We start from the raw sequence: 12500 nt of genomic DNA on the forward strand, positions 1-12500 counted from the left end.
AATTGCATTGCTAACCTGAAGCAGTTCTCAAAACTGGACTTTCAGTCCAAACAAGAAATGATTCTTCAAGAAGAGGAGGGAAATCGCGGATTTCCACTGAACTATACGGATAGTCGTGAGTGGATTACGTTTGTTTCACCTCTAATTGACGGTTACGAGCTCCAACGAAAGTGCACCAACTTTAAATTATACTGGTCAGTAGAACATTTTGGTATTGTGTGCTATGTCTGCGGTGTTTAACTGTTTGCTTGTATGTTGTGTAAATAAATATGTAATTGTTTTTGTCTAAACTGCGAATTCAAAACTCTGTCCGAGTCATTTACAGTTTTTTACGATCAGATACACACTAAAATCAAAAGTATTACACAATTATCAAAACATTCACTCAAGGAGCAAAAAAACGGCTCAGATCTGCACAACTATAAGCACATTTAAACATCACACTTTTTGCGAAACCATACACACAAGTGATTTGCAAAGCACTAAACACACTTTTATGCTTTAGACACAGACGTATATCAAGAGGTCACTTCCTTGCAATTCCAAAACACTCTGTCAAGTTACCACACTTATGAGCCGGTCAAATAAACACAGCCATCAAGTGCCCAAACACATGATTGCTTCATTGTAGACACAACAAACAGGTTTAAGCACTATAGAAATGCAGCAGATGAGTAACTGTAATCTGTCTTCAACCAAAATGGAAGGAGTCAGAAGAAGAAGAGTGAGGGTGAGAGGGGGAATCCACAGAGGAGGAGAAGGAGGTAAAGGAAGAGGCCGAGGCCATGCCATGAGGCTGAGGTCAAGGTGGAAGTAGAGGAAGAGGAAGACCTGAAGCAGGAGGAAAATGTGCTCAAAGAAGAAGACCAAATGTATCAAATCAACTTGAAAGGAGGACAGGCCCATATTCACGCAAGAACAAGATAGAGAGATCATAAACATGCTTTTGGCAAATACGTAATGCTATCAGGCTTAGAGAAATTCAAGCAAACATTATCGGTGACAATGCCATTTTCAATACAGTAATGTCCATCAGGTCGCTCAGTCAACACTGGCGACACTAACAAATCCTAAAAAGACATCAGGGTAAAATGCAACTTTACTTGTACTGTATTTTCATTTTTTTCTGATCTTTTTTTACTGTAAATGGAATTGTAACCTGTACTGGAAACATCTTTTCACCTTTGTCTGATATTTGCTGAGCTTACAGTGTTATGTACGCTACTGAAGTAGCATGACAACTGGGACATGTTTTGTTGTGATTCTCCATGTTGACATGTTGACTGATTTGGGTATATGGAGAGAATTACGTTAATAATATTTTCATCAGCATTGGTCTTGTGTAGTGTTTTTACTGTATTGTGTATTTTCACTTTCTCTGTGTACTTCACTTACACTACTCTAATCACTGAGAAGTAGTATTGCTTAAAGTGTTTTAGGTTTATAACAGAAGTGTGTAAGTGGTACAAACAGAATTCAGTATATGTAATGTGTGTGTTTCATATGGTAACAAAATATGGTTTTGTTAAATTAGTGTATATATTTTACAAGAGTGTTTCATTTTGCAATGGATCTGAGGTGTTTTGCTCATTGGGTGTGTGGTTGTGCTTATTGTGTGAGGAGATTGAAAAACGAAACCAAGCAGTCAAAATTGTGTGTATCCGATCGTAAAAAACTGTAAATTAGCATCCCACAACCGTAGTTATATTGTACCTAGACAAAATTAAATGAGCCACATCATTGGTGGGAGGGCTACATACGCGCGCTTGATACTATTAATATCTTATTTGACAGGGTGTAAAAGTTCAATTAGCACACCGGTTGTACGTTTAGCTGTAGGTTAACAAGTCAGTTGAGTATTGAGCCACATAACTTCTTATAATAAAAAAAAACTATCGTTTTTAGTAGTATTAGACAATAAAACATAACGTTTTTTCAGTCCTGGTCAGATGACACATTTTAAACCATATGCATTTTTACATGTATGATGTATACATTTTTTTTTTTTTTAAACAGCTAGAGATCGGAATGACGTAATCACTTTCGGTTTCTGTGCCTCAGCAGCTAGGAACCTCACCGCACGTCACTGGTCTAAAGCATAAAAGTGTGTTTAGTGCTTTGCAAATCACTTGTGTGTATGGTTTCGCAAAAAAGTGTGATGTTTAAATGTGCTTATAGTTGTGCAGATCTGAGCCGTTGTTTTGCTCCTTGAGTGAAGGTTTTGATAATTGTGTAATACTTTTGATTTTAGTGTGTAGCCGATCGTAAAAAACTGTAAGGGCTGTGTGAGCTGTTTTGAAAAAGTAAAGAGTGAATGGAAAAATTCGCCAAAGCAATCGAGAAAAACTGTAATGTCCATCAGGTCTCTAAGTCAACACTGGCACGCAATCTGAAAAGACATCAGGTTTAAATGAAACAATTTTATCTGTATTTTCCATTTTTTCAGATCTTTTTTTTCTTTCTTTTTTCATTTTAACATGAACTGGATACAGAATTGTATGTTTGTCTGATATTTGCTAAGCTTACAGTGTTATGCACCCTTCTGTAGTAGCATGAAAAAACTGGGACATGTTTTGACATGTTGACTGATTCAGGTACTGTATATGGAGGGAAATAAATTATATTTTCATCAGTCTGCACCATTGGTCTTGTGTAGTGTTTGGTGAATATATTGTATATTTGCACTTTCACTGTGTACTTCACATACACAACTCTAATAACTGAGACGTAGAATTGCTAAAAGTGTTTTAGGTATGCAGCAGCAGTGTGTAACTGGTACAAACAGAATTAAGTCATATGGTAACAAAATATGGTTTGGATAAACTAGTGTATAGTTTTTACAAGAGTGTTTCATTTTGCAAAGGATCTAGGTTTTTTTTGCTAATTGGGTGTGTGGGTGTGCTAATTGTGTGTAATGTTTTGAAAAATAAAACAAAACGATCAACTCGTGCTTAAGCAATCGAGAAAAACTGCAATGCTCATCACACACACACTCCTATTTTAACACACATGACACACACATGCTCTTATTGAAACATCCATCACACACTCACACAACACTCGCTCTTATATAAACACACACCTGATTTACACACATATCTCACCTCCACAGATTTAAAATACACACACACTCCTATTTTAACACACACACCTTCTCCTATTGAAACACACACACCTTATCCTATCGAAAACACACATCACATTTGTAGCTGTTGTTGCGTAAGGCAGCTCACGCTTAAAGGGGAAGCCAGGCTAACCTCTTTTAAAGGGAATGCCCGGCTGCCTGGTTAAAGCCACATTATGCAGGTGTTTATAGTTTGTCAGGAAAGTTTGTTTTCCTACATGATGAGTTGAGTATTGAGCCGCATAACTTCTTAAAATAAGTAGTTTTTAGTAGTATTAGACAATAAAACATAGAGTTTTTTCAGTCCTGGTCAGATGACACATTTTAAACCATATGCATTTTTACATGTATGATGTATACATTTTCTTTTTTTTTTTTAAACAACTAGAGATCGGAATGACGTAATCACTTCCGGTTTCTGTGCCTCATCAGCTAGGAACCTCACCGCACGTCACTGGTCTAAAGCATAAAAGTGTGATCATCACAGTTTCAAATTAATTTTGATGGCATATGACCACCCAGGCGTGTGTGTGTGTGTGTGTGTGTGTGTGTGAGAGTGTGTGTGTGTAATTCTGTCCTGTGTGTGTGTGTGTGTGTGTGTGTGTGTGTGTGTGTGTGTGTGTGTGCGTGTGTGTGTGTGTGTGTGTGTGTGTGTGTGTGTGTGCGTGTGTGTGTTAGTAAGTGTATAAGTGTGTAAGTGTGTGTGTGTAAAGCCTCCCAGACTTGTCTATAAACGTAGAAACAGCTTACACAGCACAACTTCGCCACATACATCGCTGACATATGTCAGTTAGCTAGCAAGCTTTTATCAGTACAAACTGTGCTGTTGTTGGTGCAGCATATGTCTGTTAGCTGTTAGCTCTTTATCTCGATAGTAAAACTCCACAACACAGCTTACACTCAGCAGACCAAACACACACCCTCATACAAATGAAAGAGTGACAGAGGGTCAGCTCTTTAGGTTAACATAGGATTCCACCCACCCAGGTAACCCAGTTAACCCCAGTAACCCCAGTAACCCCGGTAACCGGACATCCTCACTTCGTGTCCCGTCCACCACAGATAATCCCCCTGCAGGGAAAGTCCCAGGAGCAGGAAGAGGAGGAGCAGGAGGAGCAGAGGAGGAGGAAGAGGAGGAGCAGAGGAGGAGGAGGAGGAGGAAAAAGAGAAAGGCAGGAGGAGGAGGAAGAGAAGGAACAGAAGAGGAACACATAAGGATGGAGAGGAGAAAGGCAAGAGGAGGAGCAGAGGGTGAAGAGGAGAGAAGGAGGAGGAGGAGGAAGGGCTGGAAGAAGAGTCGGAAGAGGAAGAGGAGACGGGGCAAGAGGAGGAGCAGAGGAGAAGGAGGAGGAGGAGAAGGAGCAGAAAAGCACCGGGAGGAGGAGGAGGAAGAAGAGGAAAAGCAGGAGGAGGAGCAGAAGAGGAAGAGGAGGAGGTGGAAGGACAGGAGGAAGAGCAGATGATGAAGAGGAGGAGGCGCTAAGACGCTGTGCTTAAACTCAGTGCTGTGTGATCATATGTATAGTATGCTGTGTGTGTGTGTGTGTGTGTGTGCTTGTGTGTGATCATATGTATTCTATGCTGTATGTGTGTGTGTGTGTGTGATCATATGTATTCTATGCTGTATGTGTGTGTGTGTGTGTGTGTGTGTGTGTGTGTGTGTTTGTGTGTGTGTATGTGTGTTTGTGTGTGTGATCATATGTTTTCTATGCTATGTCTGTGTGCTTGTGTGTGATCATATGTATACTATGCTGTATCTGTGTGTGTGTGTGTGTGTGTGTGTGTGTGTGTGTGTGATCATATGTATTGTATGCTGTATGTGTGAGTGTGTGTGATGATATGTATTATATGCTGTGTGTGTGAATGTGTGTGTGATCATATGTATTCTATGCTGTGTGTGTGTCTGTGTTCTGACTGTTCTATGACTGAGTGTATGTGTTTGTGAATGTTTGTGAATGTTTGATACTCTGCTGTTTGTTTGTTTGTGTTTGTGACATTCTGTGCTGTGTATGTAATTCTGTGTTGTGAGTAAGAGAGATTATTTGCTGTGTGTGTGTGTGGCTCTGTGTTGAGAGTGTGTTACGATGTGCAATGCCTGTGATCTGAGACTGTGCTGTGTGTGATTTTAAACGGGGTGTGTGTCTAGTGTTTTGTCTATGAGCTGAGGCTGTAGATAATCATTGTGCGAGTCCAGATATTGTGTCCAGGGATCAGGGTGTGTGTGTGTGTGTGTGTGTGTGTGTGTGTGTGTGTGTGTGTGTGTGTGTGTGTGTTGTGTGTGTGTGTGTGTGTGTGTGTGTGTGTGTGTGTGTGTGTGTGTGTGTGAGTGTGTGTGTGTGTGTGTGTGTGTGTGTGTGTGTGTGTGTGTGTGTGTGTGTGTGTGTGTTGGGCAGGTGTGTGTCCTGAGCACCTGTGGTAAACACACAGAGAACCTCCCACAGCACAACCAAGGTAACTATCTCCAGAAACAAACACAGCCCGGACACCCAGGCCCCAAAACTATCAGCAGGATAAGAACAGTAAAATGGATCAAACAACCATCAACAGGACAACCCAAGTTGTCAGAACTGAGCACACAGACTGTTACAGCATAATGTTTGGCTAAGGAGAGCAGCAGCAGAAGATTTCTCAGTCAATTCAATGTCAACTCTGTCAACTCTGACGAGCTTCCTTAACTTTCTGATTCTCCCCTCTAAATCATACCACAACATGGCCACAAATATCACCTTACCAGCACACCGTTTGGCAACACACACACACACACACACACACATGGAAACACACTTTGGGAAACGCATTTGCACCTATATCAGAGCAACGCACTGGTGAACGCCATGGGGATAACAGACAAATAATCTCTTCCCTAAGAAAGCTATTTTAAACATCACTGGAAGGTATTGTTACCTTCTTTCATCCGCTCTTTGCAGAGAGTGGGTATTTCCCTAAAACTTCGTATTCGGCCTGCTTTCTAGGTTGTCTGCCCGATCAGCCGCTCTGTCACCAAGCACCGTCTCCACAACGCGCTTTCTTCTGTACACAAACACCGCCACTCGTCTTCAGCGCGTCGCCATGTTATAACCTAAGAGTACAGTGAGCCCTTTCCTTTCAAGTCCGCTAATTTAACACTATTCTTAGCACATGGCTGTAAAACCTCAAATAGGATTACTCTCGCCAGTGTGTGAGGGTTTGACGAGACGTGGAGCAGGGGCTGAACGCCAATAGGAGCGATGAAGACTTCTGACTTTAAGTCGTCTGCTACCGCACCTTTCATGGCAAAAAGTTAGATAAGGCAAGAATAGATCATTATTTGACAGGTGTTCAGATATCTGCCTTGCGTCATTTTAGCAGGGACAGGAGTCTCATCACCCAGGCCGCGGTGAACCCCCCCCCCCCCACACACACACACACACACAGTATACACAGTCTCTCTCTCTCTCTCACACACACACACACACACACACACATACACACACTCAGACAAAGTCTCTCTCTCTCTCGATTCCTTTCTCTGACACACTCACACTGGTCAGAGGCTCTTGTGCCTGCTGCCTGCGCTCTTGGGCTCACGTTTTCTTTCATTCTGAGTTCTGAAACACACTTCACTGAGCTTGGGTCTATTACCTACAACAAACATATCTTATAGGCCTTCCCGACAAAACAATTATAACTCTTTGTAGGCTAATTAAAATAGCCTTTTCGTAGAAGCACCGTTAGCCTACCTAAGCAGTGTCAGTTGCCCAGGTCTCACTGATCCCATTGCGAAATTGATTGAACTATAACATGTGTCTGCCTATACGTTCGTAACGCATTACATCTATAATCACACGAGTATAAAGCATAACAGTAACGCTTGTGGAAAATATCTCATATGAAATACATGATTTTAATGTATCTTACGTTTCCTAAATATACTAAGTATATATGCCTACTGTAATTGCATTTCTGATTTATGTCATTGTGAAATTGTGTCATTATTTGACTTTACCTGTGATCGATAAACACGTTTATTTGCAGGTGTAAAAGGTCACTTTATGAACTCATCCTTTGGTGTGGAGGTACATCATTGCCAGGAGGAGACTGTAAACTAAACAGTGCTGGTCTGCTTGATGTTGCTATGGACACCTGCGGAGGCTTGATTCATTCTGATGACGGTAAGTTAATTCATTTGACTTCGGCTGTGAGAGAGAGACGGATTCGACAACGTGAAAAGATGAATAGATAGATGTCTACGGGGTGCGGTGGGGAGGGGGCACGGAAGTGAGTGGGCTGCGTGTGACGTAGGGCCCATGTCGTGTGCCGTGAGCTCGGATCTCCCGGCTGTGGACGGAAGCGCGTGAAGGCGGTGAGGTCATGTTCCCCGACGCGATCAGCCGAAGCGGCGAAAACTAACAGCCTTAAGACACGATTATTGTTTCCTCGTGAGGACCGGATCCTTCCGTGACAAGCAGGAGTAGTCTACGCTCTATTCTCTTGAGGTAGGCTGGGCTCGCGCAGTCCTAAACCCCGGCATTGTTTGCGCGTGGGGGAGGTGTTTTGTCATACGGATTGATTTTCCCCTTTGCTTAATGGATGCCGTCGTTGAGAAATTGAGAAATTGTGTCAAAATGCTATGTGGTTGTAACAACAAGGTCCGTGACGTTTGTCAGATCTCAAGTGGTGCATTGTTGTTAAACCGGAGCCGTACAGCATCCGTGCCCGCACGAGCCCCCTGGCTGTGGTTGGTCGATGGTCTGTGATGAAGCAAATGTTTTCATCCCCGAGATGTTTATCTGAGTTCAGTGTTTGTGGTGTGTAGGCCACAGCAGCCGCCGCCACCGCATATTCGGTGACTCAGCTTTTGGTACAAACCGGAGAACGGCGCATCCGCTGGGGACGGGTGCACCTGCGCTAGCAGAGTACGTGATGGAGCGTCTTCGTCAGTGCGCCGCCTCCCTCTCTACCTCCCGGCCCGCATCGCCAAGGTGAATGCTTGCAAGGGCGGTGCACGCAACACATCTGTAAGCGTATGGTTCGCCCGGGACTAGCTCGTTGACTGGAGCATCTAAGCCGGCATCAGGCCTCGGGCCACTGCACCGCTGGTTAGCCGGACTGTTTGCGGTTAATAGAAGGCACCATCTGCGGTTACGGACGAGCCGTCAGGCTTGGTAATGATCGCAGATGGAGGGCAGGCCTGCCAGTTTGGTGAAAAGAACGCGCAGGAAAAACTGGCAGAGCCAATCTCGCGCATCGAACGGAAGGGTTGTGGGACCCACGCAGCCCACCGACACCCACCGTTTCTTCTCGCATACGCCAGCTGCCACTATTTTGAGCCCCGCTGACGTAGGTAGCAGTCCTCGCTGCAAACGTAATTTACGCAGCGGTCCCACTCCCGGCCGACATGATGTGATATAAGGCGTCCCATCTTCATGAGCGTTATGCATCGGATTGTTTTCTTTTTAGATGATTGCTCTGTCTGTTCAGGGTTTACGATATGGTATCTTATTATTACGTTTAATGAAATATGCATATAAGTAAGGTGGGATCCCAGTTTACAGTGATTGATGGTATTGGCTAAATGTGTGTGTGTGTGTGTGTGTGTGTGTGTTATGAACTTGTGCCTATCTGTTTTTTATGGGACTCAATTGGTCAGTTTTTATTAGCCCATGCCATACAATCGTATATGTTTGCGCTATTAATGTGTGTGTGTGTTATTTATGATCTTAACAGTGCCTTCCATAATTATCAAGAGATCAACCCTCTGTGCATGTTTCCATGAATGCGTATGACTGTTTGTGTGAATGTTGACGTGTGTGTGTGTGTGTGTGTGTGTGTGTGTGTGTGTGTGTGTGTTTCACAGGACTACAGAGGCCTGTAGTGTTTAATGAGACCAGCGGGAGTGTAGATTCCATCATGAATAAAAACAGGAAGGAGTTCTACAGCGTTGATGTGGGTGATTCCACATTCCGTGTTCTAAAGCGGTATCAGAACCTGAGGCCCATCGGTTCTGGTGCGCAGGGCATTGTATGGTAAGTCAAACAGAGATTATTGCACGCACACACACACACACACACACACACACACACACACACACACACATCTCTCTTTCTGCCAAACACACAAACTCACATCTCTCTCTCTGGCAGAGGAAATGTAATGCCAAACCAGTCACACAAACATAAATCTCTCACTCTGCTACACAATCACACACACACACACATCTTTCTCTCTGCCACTCACACACCATCACACTTAAATACATTTGGATACATCAGGCCCACAGGTTCTGAAACATGATTATGTTCTGTGTGTGTGTGTGTGTGTGTGTGTGTGTGTGTGTGTGTTTGTGTGTGTGTGTGTGTGTGTGTGTGTGTGTGTGTTTGTTTGTGTGTGTTTGCGTGCAGCTCTGCGTATGACAGTCATGATGAACGCAATGTGGCGATTAAGAAGCTGAGTCGACCCTTCCAGAACCAAACACACGCCAAACGAGCCTACAGAGAACTCGTGCTCATGAAGTGTGTCAACCACAAAAATGTGAGTAGCTGTGTGTGTGTGTGTGTGTGCATGCCTAAGACTCTGTGTGTGTGTGTGTGTGTGTGAGTGCGTGCAGAAGTCTCTGTGTGCGTGTGTGCGCGTGTGTGTGTGTGTGTGTGTGTGTGTGTGTGTGTGTGTGTGCGTGCAATAATCTCTGTTTGCATATGTGGTGGTGTGCATGCATGCAAGTCTGTCTGAGTTTATATGACAAAATCTAAAACCTGCCATCCAAGTAGGCACTCTGAGATTCTTTGGAATGAAAAGTGCGTTAAAAATAAAATGAATTATTATTATTATTAAGTAGAGTAAGACCATTATTGTGGTGTGTGTGCGTGCAATAATCTCTGTTTGCATATGTGTGGGTGTGCATGCATGCATAAGTCTGTGTGTGTTTATATGACAAAATCTAAAACCTGCCATCCAAGTAGAGTAAGAGCATTATTGTGGTTTAATGGCACTAGTAGTAGAGAAGAGTAGAGTAGAGTAAGACCATTATTGTGGTTTTATTATACGGCTCTTCACTACAGAATGTTCTAAAAAGTACCGTTGATTTGAATGGGCCATCCCAACGTTCGGAGGCCCGTTAGTTAGAAGTTCTATTTGCTTTGCTTTATTATTATTGCTTTTATTTCTTAGCTGAAATCACAAAACGGCAACTAAATCATTAAAAAGAGGTATTTTGGAGGAGTGTCTTCTATCGTTTTGGCAAGTAACTGTATTATAGGCCGGATAATGTAGTTTTAAGGCACTACCAGTAGGGCAGAGTAGAGTAGTCTGTTGTTGAAATGTTGAATCATGTTCATATGTGGAGGGATTGTGTGTGTGACCGTGTGTGTGTTTGTGTTTTCAGATCATTGGGCTCCTGAATGTTTTCACTCCTCACAAGTCATTAGAGGAATTCTCAGATATGTAAGTATTCTGACCAATCACAGCACCACTCAACTTAACCGCCATAATCATCACAACAACACACACCTGCCCAACACACACACACACACACACTCAAGTCATCTACTGTATATGGAGCCATATAGAGCTGAGGACACACACCTGCCCAACCCCCCCCCCCCCCCCCCCCCCCACACACACACACACACACACACACACACACAGACATACACACACAGACATACACACACTCATACAGCTGATGACATTTGGGTTCATTGTCATCCAGACTCCTTAGATGAACTATGGATCCAAGCTCACTTAGTCCCTCATACTAATTTGATTTCTTCTCTTTTTGTCTCTATCTCTCCCTCTCCCCCCCCCCCCCCTCTCCCCCTCCCTCTCTGCAGGTATCTGGTGATGGAGCTGATGGATGCTAACCTGTGTCAGGTGATTCAGATGGAGCTGGACCACGAGCGTCTCTCTTACCTGCTTTATCAGATGCTGTGTGGTATCAAACACCTGCATACAGCTGGCATCATACACAGGGTAGGTCTTTCTCTCGCACACACACACACAGTGTACACAAACACATGGATTTGTACCTGGTTCTAGATATTCACATGGGCACTGACACACAGTCCCTGTATTCTACACAGAATATTTGAGTGAGGGCTTGGCATTCCACGTTTGTCCAGCAGATGGTGCTGCACTCTTTCTGTGTGGAGCCGACTAGATTGTTCTCTCCTTCCTTCTGCATCTCCCTGTCCATTAGGGATCGACCAATATACTTTTTTGGGGGGGCTGATACTAATATTAGTATCTAATAGCTTAGGATTAAGCAATATAGAACGAGTGGGAGTGGGGTAGGTAAGGGATGATCCCACGGGTGGTGTTCGGCCGTAGCCACCGAGGTTATTGTCCAATAACCAGTATTAAGCCGATATTCAGTTTTAATATTTGGCTGCTACAAAAGCAAACACACACATTATAATGAGTTCTACAAGAGAAACAACAAGCAATCTTACAGATTTTGCACCACCAGGGAATAACCATTGTTTTACAAACTTTAGAGTAGACTTAAATCAGTTTACAGAATGGTGAGAATACTTTTTTTTTTATTATATAGACTTATAGTTTTCTCTACCACTTCATGACCTGGTGCTGGTTACCTCCCTTACCGTTCATTGCTGCTGGCCAGCTATGATTTGCAGGAGTGTGACATTATTAAGCCTCATGTGATCATTGGGTCTACAGTAGTTAAAATCCATACTTAGGACATCTGTACTGTAAATGGCTTTGGATAACAGCATCGGCTACATGAAATGAGTAAATAGTGTTAATGAGTAAATAGTTAAATGAGTAAATCATGTGAATGAATAAATAGTGTAAATGTATGTTCCTTCCTCTTGACCCTGAGCCAGTGCTTTAATCCTTGCATGCACATGTGCAGTTAACGTGCCCAAGACTGCTATGTATGGCAATATTGGCCGATATATTGGAGATGTATTAGAGATTCAGTATATTGGACATTACTAGAGATATATTGGCAAAACTGATAAATCACTCTATCCATGCATCTCTCTGCTTCCTCCTCCCTTTCTCTCCGTCTCTTTCTTTCTCTTTCTCTCCCTCCCTTCATCTCTCACCTCTCTTTCTCCCTCTCCCTGTAGGACTTGAAGCCCAGTAATATTGTGGTGAAGTCTGACTGCACGCTGAAGATTCTGGACTTTGGTTTGGCGCGGACGGCTGCCACTGGGCTCCTCATGACGCCGTACGTGGTCACCCGCTACTATCGGGCCCCCGAGGTCATCCTGGGCATGGGTTACCAGGCCAACGGTGAGTCAGACGTCCCTGTATTCCCCTGACCTCTTTATCCTGCTGGGGGGCTGTGGTTGATGAGTAATGGGTGTGTGTAACAGGTGTGTCTATAACATGGGTGTGACAAGTGTGTTTGTGACAGATGTGTGTACAACAG

At 43.4% G+C, this 12500-nt stretch overlaps 1 protein-coding gene across 3 annotated transcripts in view; it reads left to right on the forward strand.

Moving 5' to 3' along the window:
• Positions 1-7999: 7999 nt before the first annotated feature.
• Positions 8000-12500, forward strand: part of mapk8a (mitogen-activated protein kinase 8a) — a gene marked incomplete at its 5' end in the record, with an annotated part of 8229 nt that continues 3728 nt past the window's right edge. For 2 of the 3 annotated variants that reach the window (XM_080849304.1, XM_080849303.1), the window contains 5 exons: positions 9014-9129; positions 9505-9634; positions 10485-10543; positions 10933-11071; positions 12196-12361. In XM_080849304.1, coding sequence (XP_080705430.1) covers positions 9014-9129; positions 9505-9634; positions 10485-10543; positions 10933-11071; positions 12196-12361 — 610 coding nt within the window. Of the gene's footprint in view, positions 8040-8960; positions 9130-9504; positions 9635-10484; positions 10544-10932; positions 11072-12195; positions 12362-12500 lie in introns of those variants that run through there. The other variant, XM_080849305.1, reaches the window with a different exon arrangement.

This window comes from Sprattus sprattus (genome assembly GCF_963457725.1).
Source record: "Sprattus sprattus genome assembly, chromosome: 12".
NCBI classification, from domain to species: domain Eukaryota; kingdom Metazoa; phylum Chordata; class Actinopteri; order Clupeiformes; family Clupeidae; genus Sprattus; species Sprattus sprattus.